General features: G+C 39.4%; 1 protein-coding gene across 10 annotated transcripts in view; it reads left to right on the forward strand.

Moving 5' to 3' along the window:
* CALD1 (caldesmon 1) overlaps positions 1–18,608 on the forward strand; it is a 199,617-nt gene that overhangs the window by 153,790 nt on the left and 27,219 nt on the right. For 5 of the 10 annotated variants that reach the window (XM_069462000.1, XM_069461999.1, XM_069462002.1 and 2 more), the window contains 2 exons: positions 12,812–12,958; positions 16,408–17,488. In XM_069462000.1, the coding sequence (XP_069318101.1) occupies positions 12,812–12,958; positions 16,408–17,488 (1,228 nt within the window). The remainder of the gene's footprint in view (positions 1–12,811; positions 12,959–16,407; positions 17,489–18,608) is intronic. The other 5 variants (XM_069462005.1, XM_069462007.1, XM_069462008.1 and 2 more) reach the window with 1 other exon arrangement.

An 18,608-nucleotide genomic window follows, 5' to 3' on the forward strand; every position in this document is an offset into this window, starting at 1 on the left:
AAACTTTATTTACAAAAACGAGGTGAGCTGGATTTGGCCTGCAGGACATAGTTTGCCAATCTCTGGCTCAGATGACTGAAGTTCTTTGTTCATCTGCAGAACACCCTAAGAAAGCTCCTACGTTAGAAAGAAAATGGGTAAAGACCTGGGGCAATCCTGATTTTATAATTAGTTGTATGAGTCACTTCACCTCTTAGACCCCAGGTTACCATGTATAAAATGTGGAGCTTGAATTCAAAATAACCTCCAAAATTCCTTCAGTTTTATCCATCTATGATCGTAAAATCTATGTCATAGCAGTAGATTTCAGCTGGGATCCGATTTAGAAGCAGAATATGTGAAAATCCACTTTAAGGCTGTGCGGGCAAAGTGAGTGCAGGACAGCGGAGACGGTGGCAAGAATAAAAAAGGAGAGAGATTCCATTCTGCACAGTGGAAAGTCACACCTTATTGCTCTTCGGGGATCCTCCACAGCGCTAGGTTCTAAACAATTGTAGCATTTGCCAAAGTCTCCTCTTGCAGCTAAGACTGATGGAGCCTTTGATTTGGGGTAGCTGGCCCTCATTTCTTTTATTTCTTGGGGAAAGCTGCAGAGTGAGATGAAACACCTGGAGTGGAGAGTGAAACTCGCAGTTCCTCCCTGCATGCTGCCCTTTAAAGGCCTCCTTTGCACAGGGCCACGCCAAGACCTTTGGAAGGAGCTTACGCTTTGCACAGTGTTGGTCTGCTCTTCCCGGTTATTAGAAGTCGTCCTTCTGTACGCGCCAAGCGCGACTGGAGCTTCACTAATGCCCTTCATGCCTTCCAAGCCCCAGCCAGACGGAATTGTTTGTTTTTCCATGTCCATGTTTCCTGACTCTGCAACCTTGCTATTTGAGCTCTCTGTGGAAAAGTCCTCTTTCATCCCTCCAGCTCCCAGTCCTAGCCATCCCAAAATATCCAGCCCAAATACCACTTTCTCCATGAAGCCTTCTCTGATCCCTTAGTTGGAATTGTCTTCTTCCTCCTTTAAACTTTAAATCATTTTATCTATAAGTGTCCTATAATATTTACCACATTCTACCTACTATTACATGCTCAGACATGTCTTAGCTTCCCTACAAGATTATAGACTCCTTTCAGGGGGGTTTAATTCATCTTGTTTTTTGCCCTGAGTGGCTTGAACAGAGAAAATTCTCAATAAATGTGTGTTGAATGGATGTGCTAATTCCAGCCACCTGGGTGTCACCTGTTTGCATGCTGGAACAGCAAGCATTACCAACAAGCATCCCACTACCGCAAGTTAAGACTCCGCCTTGATATCTGGCATGTTGCCCACCACCTCCTCCTTGGAGTCATGCAGCCCCCTCTGCAGCCCAGGGCTTACCACTCTCATGTCCCTCCTGAACTGAACCATCCTCCCCTCCAAGTTCAGGTTCCATGTGGATCAGTGGTTCGATCAGGGAGAGGAATGTACACAAGATTAGAATCCCATAAGCCAATGCCATGCTATAACTTTGTCATTTATAATTCAAGAGTATGATATTTTTGGAGTAAAGTCAGTTATCTCCACTATTGCAGCAGTTCCTCTATTAGCTAACGATTTTGAGGAATTAGTGATTGCACTGGTATGGAGTGAGAAGACAGCATAAACCTTACTGGTTAATAACCTAGCCAATACAGTAGAAGTCCTGTCCCTGGTGGGATAGAAATTTGCTGGTCCAGGACAGGTACCCTCAAGTCATTTAAGGGCTGTCCAAGAACATCTGTAATGCCCACGCCTCCCTCTCTCAGGGCCCTGGTTCTCTGAGTCTTAAGCTGTTGGTGATCCTAAATCAGTTGCCACACACAAATTTGGGTGCTTAATTATTTAATATTTCCCTATCTGTTAAAACGTTTGCATTTTTATGGAGGTCTTCTATTAACTCAAAGGGAGTCGTTAAGCATGAAAGAAGATTTTCTTTGCTTTGGTTTGGTCAGCCTGGCTTTTTACCAAATCACAACAAATAGTTGTTTGCTTTTCTCCCTCCACATTGAGCAGGCCCTGTCTTAAGTAAGGTTTCCACCAGTTTAGGAAGATGATCCAGCAAGAGCAGAGCAGACGCCTTGACTTTTTTTTCCTAACGGCAGAGAGGTTGGACCCATTAGGTTAGACTTGGTTGGCTGCCAAGTCCCCTGCCAGAATAAGTGTTCTTTCCAATGGGCCAAACGTCCAGGATTTGGCCCTTCGTTTCCCATTTCCTGTCTCCACTCAAGGTTTGTCTTTCTACTTGCTACCACTTGTACACAAAGCTCTGATTCTAGCACATGGAGGGCAGATACGAGCCCACTGCATGTTAGATAAGTTTGCAGTACCTCTAGAGTCAGGGAGGGAGTAGTCACCCCAAAATGTGCTTTCTTGTTAGAAGGATAGTCACTTCTTCGACTAGCAGTGCTAGAAACAATGCCCCGGTGCCCCATCTGTCAGTGTGTAAGAGCTTTCTGTTTCCGAAGAGGAGGTGAGGAATGCAAGAGGGAGAAACAAGATGGGAGGCGATGCCACTCGAATGGAAAGGAGCACTGGGAACGGAGGAAATGAGCAATAAATCTTTTTCCAATTAAGAAAAATGAGAGTGGAAGCAGAAAAACTCCAGAGGGCACTTTTGGGGAGGGAAAGATCATAAAAGGCCTGTTATGAAAATCCATTACCCATAAATTTCCTCGCATTAAGCACTGCCTGTCTAGAGAGGATGCTGAGAGTCCGCTCAGCTGACACAGGGTATGTGACTTGACTTAGCGGTGTCCACACACGTGCCGTGTACCGTTTCCGTCAGCATGTCTGCAGTCCCACTTTCCCTTGCCAGGGTTCCCTTTAATTAGTCACAGGTTTATAATTTCCATTTAAGGACATCTTGTTTTCATTTTTCTGATCGCTTTCTTTTGTCAGATATTTACCAGTTTGTTAGCGGTCCCATAATGTGAAGCTCCACCATGGGAAATGATGGGCTTCTGTACCGCATCACACAAATATTTCAAATTTGGGAGTAAGACTTGAACTTCTAGATCACTCTAAGACTCACCTAAAAGGGGTTCATATTTTTTACATTTGAAGATGGAAATGGAAATTTCTGTTTCTAGAAGACTGTCTTTGGATGTGAAAAGAATTTGCTTGTTTATATCTCTGTGGTCAGAGGCAGCTGCATCCGACTCAGCTGGTAGAAATGTGGGGATCTCCCTACACTCTGCTCTGGAGCAGGTGTTAGTTACTTGTCTATCCAGAACCAGACCTCTGTGCAGGAGTCTGGCAAAATGTAGTGTTCCCAGCATGGACACTGGGTCGGAACTGCTTTCTAATGTTTTACTTTTGAAAAATTGACTAAGCCCAAGGTTTATTGCCCACATCTACTATGCACATTAAAGCAAGATTGTCCTTTAATAGATACAATAGTCAGAGAACAGCCCCAAATCAGATGTTACTTTTGACTGACAATATTTTAAAAGGCCTAAGTTCATTAAGGATCATATTTATTGAATATTCTCATTCAATTATCTAAGATTCTTATTAGACAAAGAATCCTAGGTTGGGAATGAAGAAAGGGTAATCTTTATGAAAACACAGGTGGGAACCTGAGCTTTCTCTGTTAGTCACCTTCATACCAGTTGAATCTTAAGTAAAAGTGGAAAGAGAGGAAGGGAGTTTGGTTATTTTATTTTAATTATCTCCCTGGCCGCTTAAATATTTCTCTTAACTTCTTTTCATTCATTTCAACCAAACTAACCAAGTGAGAAGCAATATTAATGTGTATCTTTTCCACCCTCAGCCCTCTCTTTCCATACCTACCCTTTGTAAACACTGTAAATTAAAAAGTGAATATTTGGATCTGAGCAGGCTTATTTTAATGGGGTAGATGGGGTGGTGCAAATTCTATCCTGTTTGTGACAAAGTTAATAGATTTTAGTTTATCTCAGGAAACGGTCATGGAATGATCCCTCCAAAATCTGTATTTAATGGGTTGGGTAGATGCATTCTTTCTTTTAAAAGTAAATGTGAAAAATAACAATAGGAAAGTAAATCCAGATTATATTCATTTTATCTCTACTGAACACTACAAATCATTTATGGACTTTCTAAAAGAAAAGAACATCAGTTGAAAAGAAGTTAGACATTTATCCCATCCAAACCATAATCCCAAGAAATGTTTGGAAAACCCCATGCTTCATCTATCATTACAAACTGCAGCTCTTCATATAAACGTAGATGAATCTCAAAAACATAATGTTGTGGGAAAGAAGCTAATCACAGAATGCATATATATTATTAAGCATAGTTTTCAAAAGGCAAAACTAGAAACAAATGTATTATTTGGGGATCCATATCATGGTGGTAAAACTACAAAGAAAAGCAAGAGAATAAATTAGATATCCCCAAATCCAGGCTCATGGTTATTTGTAGGTACAATATAATTCATAATAAAAGTCTTTAATTTAAAATAATAAACCCAAACAATTAGAATCCATCATGTTAAATTTCCTGTGGCCATGTGCATCAATTCAGAAATGAGCTTTTAAGCTGGGGAGTGTGCCTTCCCTGCGGCAGGACCATTTTGAGCACAGTCCTCTTACAGTGCAGAGTCAGAATCAGAACTCCCAGCTCTCCTCAGGCCTCTTTTAACCATACATGGTCAATCACATCTGATCTTTTGTTGGACAGGACGTTGCAGGTGTAATGATACCAAGAACCATACTGCTCTGATTTTTGTAGACATTAGGGGAAGAGGTTTTTATTTCACTGTCTGCTGTTTCTTTCCACTCTGCTGTGCAGCACACGAGCAGCATGGTCTGTAGTTATAGAAACTCATGTGATGATGGGATGGCACCATTGTATAAAGCCCAGGGTGGGCTGGTGGTGATAACTTGTGAGGATAAACATAAGAACACTAATGTTTGCAAGCGCACGATGTTTTATTATTGAGAACCCAAATGTATGGTTGGTATGGAAACTTTGGTGACTCTCAAATGTGCCTATGTATGGGACAGTAGGGTGGGAGGAGGGGGAATAGATGGAGTGGGACATGCTTCTCTTCCTGGGTAATTTTCTTCAAAGTAACGTATCCCCTTGTATACCTTCACTCCAGCAAAAAGCCACCATGCTGATATAGCAAGGAACCCTACACTGAAATAATACAGCACATTTCCACCAAAAAATTTTTTCTTCTAAATCAAGGGGGCTTTCTTTCACTCTATCCTATGTTAATTACTAACAAACCAATTGACTATTGACTATTAATCAATGTCTAAACATTTTTATGCCATGAAAAATTTATTTTATTGGTTGCTTTTCTTTCTCCATTATAATTTTTAATGTCTTTAAGGTCTCCAAGGGAAAAAATTCAGGGTTGGACTTGATGTACATTAAGTAAAACCATAACATTTTGCAGACACCACATATAAATAAAATCATATTTAAGAGCCTGGAATGTTTCTATAAACTTCTTTTAACTTTCAAACATACAGTAACTCTGCAGGGCAAGTATTACTTATTTCAGTAGCTCAGGATTTTCCCTCCTGATCACAGCATGGCCAGAGATTTTGCTAAGAGTGTTTGAGCAATTTAAAGAGCTGGTTGGATATGTCTGGAGAATTTGCTTGCGTTTCATATTTTGAAAGAAAATCACTGGGGTTTTTTGGTACATGAAAAAGAATAATAAAAGTATGCGTGAGTCATTGTGCCTCCAAATAGTGGATGAGTATATTTTCAACCCACGTGAGGTTTTAAGTTGGATCCCAGGTTAAGACAGTGACATTGGCAGAACCAATAATGATGGAAATCGGAGAAAAGTAATTGACTAAGAAGTCGCCCTTTGGGGCTATGAGCCAAAGGTGTTTTCCTCGGGGTGTGGCCCGCATCAGGAGTGTACAGCTGCACAAAACTGGGGCAGGATGGTACTCTGGATTGAGGTCTCAGTTACAAGCCTGAAATATCCTTCAACCAACACCACTTTCTCTCAAATGACTCGTTACATGAAAGTGGAGGGACAGTGGAACGCAGAAAGATCAGAGCTGGTTTTGGGGCCCAGGCAACTGTCCACTGGCCTGTAAGTTTTTATGCATTTACAAATGGAGACCGTCCATAGGACTCATTATTTCAGTTGGTGAATTTATTCGATCTGTTGGAATTTTAGGTAGGGTATTCTTTTTTAAAATATAGGAATGTAGGCCGGGCGCGGTGGCTCACGCCTGTAATCCTAGCACTCTGGGAGGCCGAGGTGGGCGGATCGCTGGAGCTCAGGAGTTCGAGACCAGCCTGAGCAAGAGCGAGACCCCACCTCTACTAAAAATAGAAAGAAATTATATGGACAGCTAAAAATATTTATAGAAAAAATTAGCCGGGCATGGTGGCGCATGCCTGTAGTCCCAGCTACTCGGGAGGCTGAGACAGGAGGATCGCTTGAGCTCAGGAGTTTGAGGTTGCTGTGAGCTAGGCTGACGCCACGGCACTCACTCTAGCCTGGGCAACAGAGTGAGACTCTGTCTCAAAAAAAAAATAAATAAATAAATAAATAAATAAAAAAAATAAAATATAGGAATGTGACAGAAACAATTAAGGAAAATAAAGAGACTTGGAAACTTTGATCTCAGTGGGGTCATCTTTAAATCTTTTCTAACTGGGCCTCATTAGGTGCTTTGAGCCTTTTATTTTCTCTCAGGCTTTTTCTCACTTACCATGTGGGTCTGTGTATGTGTCTGTACACGTGTGTGTGCTTACCGAGCACAGGGAATGTTGAAGTACACAACAGCATGGAAGGTGACAATTCACAGTCTGTTTGGTGGCATCTTGTAATCTCTTTCAATATAGCAGTGGTTCTCTAGTGGTGAAGATTTTGAAAAAGATTCCTAAATTCATATTCATACCAAGTATTTGCTGTAGTCTGGTAAATACTTGTCTCATGTATGAAAAACTGTTTTTCAAAAATGTATAGATGCGATGGTTTATAGGATATAGATTCCTTTTTATGCATCACTAAAGTTATAGATACTTTATAAAAAGTTTTATCAATAAATAACAAAAGTATAAGCAATTGTCCTATCTTAATTTTTCTTGATCTTTTAAAAGGAACCTCTCATTCTTAAATTGTTAGAAAAGATATAGATTAAATCTTTTCTTTGATCCTATCAGTTAGCAATGGACTATCTTATGTTGATCCAACTTGGGTATTTGAAATGACAAAGCATGTATTTTTAAATTGAAACAACTACTGTGAAGGATAATTTGATAGAATCTTTTACATTTAAACAAATACATACTATTCCACTTCTCAGTATCTACCCTAGAGAAACATATGCAGTGTATGCAATAGAGGAAAAAAATGGAAGAAAGCCCAAAATGTCTATGGATAGGAGAATGGTTAAATAAACTATGAGATCCCTATTCGGTAGATGGCAAGCATAAGGTATGCCTTAGTGAATTGATTTTGAAAAGTCATCAAACATATTACTAAATTTTTTAAAACTGCAAAATTATAACTATATCATGCATACCATGTACGGAAAAAATATATAATAGTCTGATTGCAGATCCAAACTTGATTAACTATTTGGTCATCCAGTTAATTACTCAAAGCAGTACTGTTGAGTATCAACATGAAATAAGTAAATTTGTACTCATGCTCAACTTAACTGTACATCTTCGTCATTTTTGCTGGCTGTTTAATGCTCCTAAACACATGTAATAAAATCAGCCCCCACAATAAAAATGGTTATTATTTTTTCCCTTATTTAACTTTTATACATGGCTTCCTGATGAGAGATCTGGTTTTGTTAATAAAATGCTGTTGCCAGCATTTTGTTTACAAACTTTAAGGATAATGTCGTATAGACTCAAATCAGAAAGTAGCAACATGGAAAAAAGATAAAATGAAAGGGAATCAGAGCAACAACTTTGGGGAACATGGGGTAAAAACAAAACAAAACAATCTGTTCTAAAGATTATAATAAGAATTTTGCCAGTGTTCCACACATTTTGAGAAGTATTTGATGGGGAAGCTGGGGTGTGGGGGTCTGCACAGCAGCGGGACAACTGGTGCCTTGCTCCGGCGTCTTGCTGGGGAAGCTTCTGCCAGTTCCTCTTTCATCTGGTGTACATTTAGACCTGGCTCGCCCACATGTAAAGACAGAATCCTCAACGATTTTCCTCATTTGCCGTGTCTGCAATATTTTTATTCATTTGAATTTTCTATCTCAAAGGCACAGGATGTAACATGGCTATCTTGTTACACTGAGGCAGCAGAGCTCTGGTGGTAAAGACTTAAAATATCTTTGGTGTAAAAGCCACAGCATTACAAGAGAGTTTTCCCATTGCATGGATCTGTTTTTTCTTATCATGTAACACCAGGGCCTTTAAGCATTGGCTCTAGGAATGGAAGAAAAGCCAGTCCTCTTTGCTTTTACTTACCACTGACACAGTCAAAGAACATCCTGTAATGATTGTGGGCTTTTAAGATTGTTTTTTAAATCTACAAATGATCTGTAAAGCCACTCTCTATTAAATAAAATGTCTGATCGATCAGAATCCATGAGTTTCCCACCCATGCTTGTTGGACGCGAGTTTATTGTGGAGTATTCTGCTTCATTTCTTGGTAACTGCCTTTGCTCATCTCTTGGCATGAATACTTAGAGAAGGGTATGATCAGCCTTTCTGTGGGAAGTCCAGTTAACAGAAAAACAGCTTATTGGGTATTTGGGAGAAACAGAGGTAGTCTAGTGTGTGTATGTGTGTGTTTTAATCAATATTCACAGAGAGTTGCTTTACAAATCATTTGTGGATTTAAAAAAAAATCAATCACAATAAAATACATTTGATTAAAACTCTATTAAACACAGTCCAGTCATTATCAGATGATTCAGAGGGACTTCACATCCCACACTGCTTCTGACTCATCTGGGAACCTCAGTTGTCTTTGTTCTGTAGAAGATGGGCAGACTGCTTAATACAGGATCTGCTGAATTTTCACAGAAGGAACAAAAGGATCATTACGCTTTTATTACAACCCACTGGTTGGTGGGATATGATTTTTACTAGTCAGCAGCATTTCAAATACATTTAAATCTGGCGTGTGGAAAATCAGAAATGCTAACATTTTGTCTTTTAACCGAAGCATAAAGCAGAGCGTGTGCTATCATTTGGATATATTAAAGATATACTTGCCTGTATTTTTGGACAAATTCTGCTTTATGGTGAAATTACCACTCACACATTCCAGGTGTTATGTACCTTGCTGGAGGGCAATTTGCCAATGCATATGAAAAGCCTTTAAAATGAGCATACTCTTAAACTCAAAAATTCTGACTTCTGAGAAGTTTTCCCAAGTAAATAATTGAACAAATGGCAAAATTATGTCTATGATGATGTCCTTTGCAGCATTGTTTTTAAGAATATGAAGTTGGAAAAAATTCTTAAATGTCTGTCTGTAGAAAATTCGTTAAAGAGATAATAGTACATCTGTATAATTACTATATGTATGCATATACATTCTATGTATTAATATATATACATAAATACACAGAATATTGTGTTGCTATTGAAATTACATTTTGCTAATGTTAAAAATAGTCATGAATAAGGTAAATTAAAGAAATGGTTTATGAATGGATATGTATAACATGATCCCACTTTATTAAAAATGAAAATATAGGAAAATGTCTGATAGAATATATCAAATATTATCATCTTCATATCCAGGTGGTATTATCCCAGGGAGCTGGTTTTTACTTTCTCTTTTATGTTAATACATTTTATATTGTCTGGTTTTAAAAAATACTAAGTATGTATTACCTTTAGAATCCAAAAGAATGAGAAATTAAGTTTTTTTTAATTTTGACAGAAAAAAAATAAACCTGTAGTGTTGGTATGAAGGGTAGGTTGCCATGAGGAAGGCCTAAAGCTAAGAAACTACTGTTAGCTTTGCATGCCGAGGGCTGATGAAGGGAGTCTCATGGTTGAAGGATTTCCACACCTGTCAAGTCATTAGGTATGGAGATGATTTCATGTACAAAGTATAAAGTCAACTGATATCTTACTGAGCCAGCAACTGGGCATGTTGTGGTTGAAAACACCATGAAACTATTTTGGCTTTTTTTTTGTACTTAGCTTTGTAAAAAATTTAGTGTGTTTCTTTATTAGTCATAATAAAAGATCCTTAAAAATCTAGTTCTGATAAGCGTGTACCCTAGAAAAGGAGCTACCAATGGAGAGAGGTTACCTATAAATTTTAGTCTGTGCCAAGCGAGAAGAGTTAGAAGAGAAAATGGAGATGATCTGGTTGTTCAGGTCACTTCTCCAATGAGAAATCGAAGACGAAGAAAGGTTACATGTGCTGTGGCCTCGGTGGCAAATCTAGTTCATGTCAGAGCTGATGGCCAGCAACATCTAGCCAGGATGCATGTTGAGTAGGTAGAAGGAGAAAGAGGTAACATGGCTCATTTTTCAAGTATGAGGGAAATTAAGGGATTAAAATTCAATTCCATTAAGGAGAGGGAGGGGTTTTGCTTTTAACACAGGAATGTCCTTTGTGGAGCTTTTATGTGTCTTGCTTATCTTGGAAGAGGAAGACCCAAGTAATATCCATGTCCTCATGGCTGATCCAGAGATACAGAAAAGCAAATTAAGGCTTTCTGTTTGATTAGCTTGGGAAGCAGTCTTTAAGGACTCATTCTCCCTGCTGTGGTTAAAGCTGTCTACTGAGAAATAAGCCAAAGGAATAGCAGGCCAAGAATCTGAAGGGTGAAGCCAAACCACTGGGAAGGGCTTTCGACTGCAAACTACAATGTGATTGAATTAGAAAGGAACATGCAAAGCATGTCATGTTGTCACCTCAAACTCAACAAGTCTAAAATTGAACACTCATCTTTCCTCCCAAAGCAGCTCCTTAACTGAACTTTCCTAATAATAACAAGACATTGCACTATAGAACATTTTGCCATAACATTATTTCATTTGATTGTCACTCGCAAGGAAATTTACTTCAGGTTAATCAGAGTGCTGCAAATTAGTAAGAGACCAGTTCTAAAAACCAGGTTGTCTGGTTTTTAGATATCTAGTCATCTATCATCAACTATATCACACTGCCCTTCTCTCCAGATTAGTGAAAGTAAAACAGCTAGTTTTATAGATTTATTAAGTGACTTTTTTTTATATTTGCATTTGAATATTGCACACTAGCAGATTTTAGTAAATAAGAAGTCAGATTTTCTGAAATAGCAAAGAACAAACCAACCAACCTTCAGAATTGCTAATCTTGTCTTTTATAAGATACGTTGGTGAAAAAACATTCATAGCATTTTATTATGAAAGTCAGAAGATGAAACAGATGAAATAAAGTACTGGATCGAAGCCTGAAAGTACCTTGTTTGTAAATCTAACATAAGCAAACCATCATCAGTCATGTTAGGTTCATATTATTGGTATAAATAGTATGGTTCTGTTGTTTTAATTTGTAAATCATTTTGGCTTTGTAGTTATATAAGAATTATAAGCATGTTCTAGAGCTCTGCCATATATTATGCCTACAGTTAGCAATACTGTATCATACACTTAAAATTTTGTTGAGAAGCTAGACCTCATGTTAAGTATTCTTACCATAATAAAAAAAGAATTATTCCTGTGAAACGTTTATATATCATAACTTCTAGTTGTAAAGATGTAAGTAACATTGTAATAAAAACACTTTAAGTCTCCAATATAAAAAGCAACCCGCTACACAATGCAGCCCCATCCTATCCCCATCCCCATCCCTAACCCCCTGACCCATCGGGCCAGCTCGCCCCGCACTGGCCGGCAGCACCCATGCCTTCTGGTCATTCTGTGTCTCAGGACACATTATGCCTTCAAAAGTACCCAAGTCAACCATGCGGGCCATTTCCTCTCGAGTTTGAGCATCTGAAGTTTCCCAGCCCTAATTCTTTATTTGAGAATAAGTATTAGGGGAAACATATCTAGCATAGTGATACTGATTGTATGTATAATTTGCTTAAGATGAAACTGTAAAACCTACATAACATATACACAGTGATGCTCTCTGTGTCTCGTCTACCTGCCTCAGCCCTTAGGCTTCTATCCAAATATCTACCTGTGGGCTACTGTGATGTGCACAGTGTGTGGGTGATGCAATACTATAGCATGTCTTAGAGCAAAAGAGGGGGCCTTAGAGATAGCTGCCCCCCCTTCAAAGTGCACTGACTCTAAAGCCTCCAACCAATTGTCAGTAACACCCCCTCCCTCCAGTGAAAAGGAACTGAAAGGAAAAACAAAAGCCAAGCCAAGCAAATACCCTGCTCCCAATTTTAATTAGCAATTTTGGCTTATTAACACCAAAGTCCCAGTTTGATAGCGTAACTTGATTCTTTTCTGATCTTTGTGATAGTGTCTATGCAAATAACTCACATGACCTGCTGAATCCTTTTTATTAATAATATGTATTTCCATTATTTTTGGTTCAATACTTTCGATTTCTGCTTCTAAATCTTACATACTAATCATTAGCTTAGTAAGGAAATCTAAATACACTAACCCACAATTTCCAAAGGCAACCTGCTTTTGTGTAGATTTTTTTAGTTTAAGTTGTTGTTTGATCATTGTAAATTACCCTCTTTAGCTATTGGATTAATGCTTTTCAAATACTTAAAAGTCTGAAAACTAGGTGATTGGGTCTCTAAACTTGAGGAACCATCCTTTTAGAACTCTGTGGTTCTTTAAGCAGTCAAGTTCAGAAAAGGGCTCAGGGGTGTTCCTACCGAGAAGTTGGTGGAGTTGGTTGGCAGGTGGCAAGCTCAGGAGGTTGTCTTTGCAATGTTGCAGAATCGCCTACCAGCGGAACGACGATGATGAGGAAGAGGCGGCCCGGGAACGGCGCCGCCGAGCCCGACAGGAAAGGCTGCGGCAGAAGCAAGAGGAAGAATCCCTGGGACAGGTGACCGACCAGGTGGAGGTTAATGCCCAGAACAGGTACTGTCCTCTTCAGAATGAAGAATTCTAACTTGTGTCTTAGCCTGTCTGTTGAAAAGAATTTGTCAGGCAAAGCATTCCATTCTCAGCCCAACTAACCCTTTTTCAGTTCATCTGACTTGTTTAATTATTTTGTGGACATTTTCTAGGCAACTAATCAGATTGGACAGTCAATCTGATTTAGACATTAGGACACTACTATTCATGTCGTCCCACCCCACCCCCAACTCATTCCCATCTCCTAAACATACTTCAGTTGAAGGCTTTTATTATATTTTATAATCTAGTATTTTTTAAATCTATTAAATACAGTGAGTTATATCTTCAAATAAGGAAAACTGTTTACATTCATTCTATAGAGTATTGCTATCTGTTTTGAACTGAAGAGTTATTAGTTTAATAGAGTCCTTTGTGCCTACCAGTAACCCATGAATTTTAAAAGTAGGCATGAATAGCAGATGTCTTCTTTTTCATAATAGACAGCCTGAATCAGTATTCTCTGATCACTGTAATATTCAGCAAGATGCAGAATCCTGTATTTAATGTGAGTATTCAAACATGCTTAATGAATTTATTACTACATCTTTTCCTACTCAGGCCCTGGTAGAAATCAGGGAAGTTGAGAATGCCTAATAGGTTCAACTTCTTCAGAAAGGGCTTTTACAACAGAAATAAAGTTACACGGTTCATTATGTTAATGGTCAGTGTATGTCATTTATATACCTCAAGGCCTAGAAAAGATGAGGATATCTTGGGAGAGGGGAATGGAGAAAAAATAATTTTAATTTAAAACTATGGACAGATTAAATATGATGGATCTACTCTATATGATCTCACATGTGGCTCTGGTTCTAGTTTGTTTTGTCTAATTCAGTCTATTTAGAAAATTCTGAAGGAAAAGGGTCCTGCCCTCTTTAACTAAAATTTGGAGGCTATATCAGAAGGTTTCTGAAAGCAGTCTTGAAAATGCTGGCAGGCAGGATGAATTCAACAAGGAAGCTTATTGGTTAGGTGAAGAAATAGAGACCATGTCCCTTGGTAAGTAGGTCCTAATTGGGGAGAAAACATTGCAAAGAGGATGCAAGTATGATCTCTGGGGTTCACTAGCTGGCTTTGAATCCCAATTTGGCCTTTCGCTAACTGTGTTTCTTCACTTAAGTGGAAGTAAAAATTATACTTTTCTCTTAAAAATCTTGTTAAACTTAATTTAGGTAATGATGCATGTAAAAGGCGTAGTGCCTTACAGATAAGATAGTAAGCACTCAATAAATTTTCACTATTAGCAGTCTTATAGGAGAGCAGCATAGTCATTCACTGCCTTTTCTATTTTTGAGCTAAAGGAGAGCGGATAGAATGGGTTTGAAAAACGACATTTTGAGGCCTTGTCTGAATCTAGTTAAAAGAGAGTGACCAACAATGGCTTTAAAAGTTACTAGTGGTCTGTAGTTTTCTTGCTTTTAAAACCTTGCTTCTGCTTGTATTTCTCTTCTATTTTCACATTTTATTATTATTAGTTATCTCATGGTATTGATTGACCCAAAATTCTTTATTTTTAGAATAAAATATTTTTTATTCTTTATTTTTATTTTTCTTTATTTTATTTTTAGAAAAGCATATTCAAGTCTGAGAATACATGTTTTATCTCTGACATATTAATTAGCCACAAAAAGAATAAGTCTCCTTGGGGCTAAACAACTATAACTGGCACTTAATATCTACGGATGATTGTTGTCATGATTTATAAATAGGCAAAGAAAGGTTCAATACAGTTTGTTGGTTTCTTACCTTAAGAGTACTTTACTCTGGCTAGCACTTTGGAATTTTGGTACCTTTTTAAAATTATTAGAATTCAGTTGACCCAAATGACTTATACATAGACTTTTGCCCTTAAATTCTAAACTCTTTGTACTTTTAGGGACATTTGATCCTCATATGTCCAATTCGTGGAGACAGTGTCCTGCAGCAAAAGCTAAGGCCAAGAAAGTTTAAAATCTAACCTTTACTCTGCCATTTTTTGTTGTTAAATATGAAATGTGTTTTTCCAAAATTAAATGAACTTGAACTTCAAAAGGGCCAAGTTTGGTACGAACCATGAAATTTGATGGAGTTTCTAAACACTGCAAGATGTATTCTTCCAACTCTGGTCACAGTTCTGGTATCATGTGACTGGTTGTTTTCTGCCAGTAGAGACCAACACCCTGACTTGGACAGTGTCCAGCATCCTGCAATAGTGAGGGAGGTGCTGGACGTGGTAGAGTTTGGTTTTAGAGATTTTCTTTGCTTTTTTTTTTTTTATAAATATCAAATTTAACTGCCCATTGTCCACTGTAGAAAAAGAAGGACAAGAAACCCTTTACTCTTGGAGATCTTGACAAAGAAGGTAGATAGTGTGTGTACTAGTTAGAGTAATGCTGGCTGCTATACCAATGAGCAGCCCCCAAATTTTAGTATTTAATGCAGTAACACATACCAATCTAGTACAGATATTTATGTCAGTAGGTGGAAGCAGTCATCTATCTTCTTTCCTTTTGCGATTCTGCCAACCCCTAGGGCTTTGAAGTTCTCTGATCTAGCCAGCAGACAGAGAGGATAGAGAATGCACCTCTTCTTCTTAATTGCCTTGGTTTTGACATTTCTGTTTACATTTCACTGGCAATTTTTGGTTGCATTGGCACCACCTGGGTGCAAGGAGGAGGAGCGGGTAGGAAATGCAATGCTTGACTGGCTGTCCCTCCCCCATGACTATGCAAGGGGGAGCAGGAATTGCGGTGGACACTTGGATGTCTCTTTCATGGAAGTCATTGGCATGAGTGTAGAATCTCCACACTGTAACATTCACTCCCTTCCTCTCAAAGTACCTTGGGTCTCACCAATCCAGATCAGGAATTCTAAAAGACTTGGTGACATCTGAGAATACTATATGACACTAGAGGAATTCACTCATTATTTTGGTTTGGTCCTTGTCTTAGTTTGAATTCCCCAAGAAGCTGGTCTTAAAGATTTGAGTGCAAGTAGTTTATTAGTAATGTGATCCCAGGTAACACCGGTAGGGGTGCTGGAAAGTGAGACAGAGAAAGGAAGGCAACCAAATAAAGGTTGCATTACCAAGCAGGTCACCACTGTGGGTGTCTGGAGCTTAACTCCACTGGGGAGTTCTAAGGTCCCATGTGGAACAGGTACCTCAGATTTATCCAACTCAAAAGGTGAGGGGTGCTGAGGTATTTATACATTAATGCCAATCAATTTTTTTTTTTTACATTAATACCCAAAGCACTTCTGGCATGTTGAATAGACTCCAGTGGCCAGAGAAAGACCAAGGGCATGTACTAAACTGGTAACGTCCCAGGGGATGTGGGCAGCTGCTGGAGTCCTGGGCGGCACAGGCTGTATGAATGCAGCTGACTGATGAATCACGAGCTGTCTTTGGTGTTGCTCTCTCTGTTGTACAGTGTGCCCGACGAGGAGGCCAAGACAAGCTCCACAAACACTCAGGTGGAAGGGGATGACGAGGCTGCCTTGCTGGAGCGCCTGGCTCGGCGAGAGGAAAGACGCCAGAAACGCCTGCAGGAAGCTCTGGAGCGGCAGAAGGAGTTTGACCCAACAATAACAGATGCAAGTCTGTCGCTCCCGAGCAGAAGAATGCAAAATGACACGGCAGAAAACGAAACTGCAGAGAAGGAAGAGAAAAGTGAAAGTCGCCAAGAAAGATACGAGCTAGAGGAAACACAAATAGTCACTAAGTCCTACCAGAAGAATGATTGGAGGGATGCTGAAGAAAACAAGAAAGAAGAAAAGGAAAAGGAGGAGGAGGAGGAGGAGGAGGAGGAGGAGAAGCCAAAGCAAAGGAGCATTGGAGACAATCAGGTAGAGGCGATGGTAGAAGAGAAAACAGCAGAAAGCCAAGAGGAAACAGTGGTAATGTCATTGAAAAATGGGCAAATCAGTGCAGAAGAGCATAAACTAGCCGAGGAGAGGGAACAAGGTTCAGATGAGATTGCCCATAACGAAAAGATGGCAGACGAGGACAGGGAAAGAGCTGAGGCTGAGAGGGTAAGGTTGGAAGCAGAAGAAAGAGAAAGAATCAAAGCCGAGCAAGACAAAAAGATAGCAGATGAGCGGGCAAGAATTGAAGCAGAAGAAAAAGCAGCTCTCCAAGACAGAGAAAGGAGAGAGGCAGAGGAGAGAGAAAAGAGGGAGGCAGAGGAGAGAGAAAGGAGGGAGGCAGAGGAGAGAAAAAGGAGGGAGGCAGAGGAGAGAGAAAGGAGGGAGGCAGAGGAGAGAAAAAGGAGGGAGGCAGAGGAGAGAGAAAGGAAGAAGCAGGAAGAGAAAAGGGCAGCAGAGGAGAGGCAGAGGGCAAAGGCAGAGGAGGAGAAGGCTAAGATAGAAGAGCAGAAACTCAACAAGCAGCTAGAAGAGAAAAGACGCACAATGCAAGAGACAAAGGTACAAGGGGGAAAGGTAGAAGGGAAACAGGTAAATGAGAAGAAAGTGCAAGAAGATAAACTTCAGACACCTGTCCTAAAGAAACAGGTACAGTAAACATTTTGCACCAAATGTGTGATGCCTGTGACTTTTGAGAAATGTAATGCACATCAAATTTGGGACTGAGGCCACATGCATACAGCCCACGTGCTTGATCCTTTGGCAAGCTATTCATTTTTTCAGGCCATAGCAATACACAAGCATGAAGCAAGCAGTTGATGGCTAAATATTCAATCAACCAAATATACTGGGACAACCAGAGAGAAACTAATTGCTCTGTGCTTGGTTGTTATGAATACCAAAAAAATGAATTAATGCAAAGGTGATGCATGTGGTGGTGTTGTGTTGACTTATGATTCTTTTCACCTGCATCTAAACTCATTCTTTCTAACACCTCTCCTCTATCCATAGGTCTACATGAGGCAAGAGGCTCATAGACTCCTCACCTCACTCGTGTGTTTAATGTTGAATCAAAAAGTAATAAAGTCAGGTTGGGAAGTTGACATAAAGAATAATGGCCAGGCAATTTCATTTTAAGAAGGCAAAAATAAATCTCCAGAAATTAACTAGTAATAAAGTGGGGAAAGGAGCTGATTGGAGCCTTTTATTTAAAAATGTCAAAACCCTGCTTTGCCATCATGTAGACCTGAGCTTAATGTAGACTTGCAGAAAGCCATTCATCTGGGATAGTATCGCTTTATAACTGACTGATAATTAAGAGCATACATTTTGCTACTTTTACCATCGGGGTGACACAAATTCATGTAGTCCAAGGAAGGGTGGAAATAGTGGGGCGGGGGGAATTATTTGTAAGGTATAAAAGATTCTTTTTCTGTCTGCAAGACTGCATTAAAAGCACTGGTCCTAACCACTACCACCATCACCACCGCCCCCCCCCCAAAAAAAAAGAAAGAAAGAAAATGAAAAAAGAGATGCTTGCATATTCACCTTTCCAGGGCAAACTCTGTCACTAAGTCCACATTGCACTGAAGTTGTCGTTCACTCCTGCTTCTGTACAAGGGGTTCATGAACACAGCTATTTTTGAGAAGATCATGAACAAAGTGCACCAAAGCACACACGAGGTTTGTAAACACACACAAGCAGTGCCACGTCACGCTAGATTTCAGAGCGCAGAATGGCAGGCACACGAGAAAATGTGGGAAGAAA

The sequence above is a fragment of the Eulemur rufifrons genome, chromosome 29, assembly GCF_041146395.1.
Source record: "Eulemur rufifrons isolate Redbay chromosome 29, OSU_ERuf_1, whole genome shotgun sequence".
NCBI classification, from domain to species: Eukaryota; Metazoa; Chordata; class Mammalia; order Primates; family Lemuridae; genus Eulemur; species Eulemur rufifrons.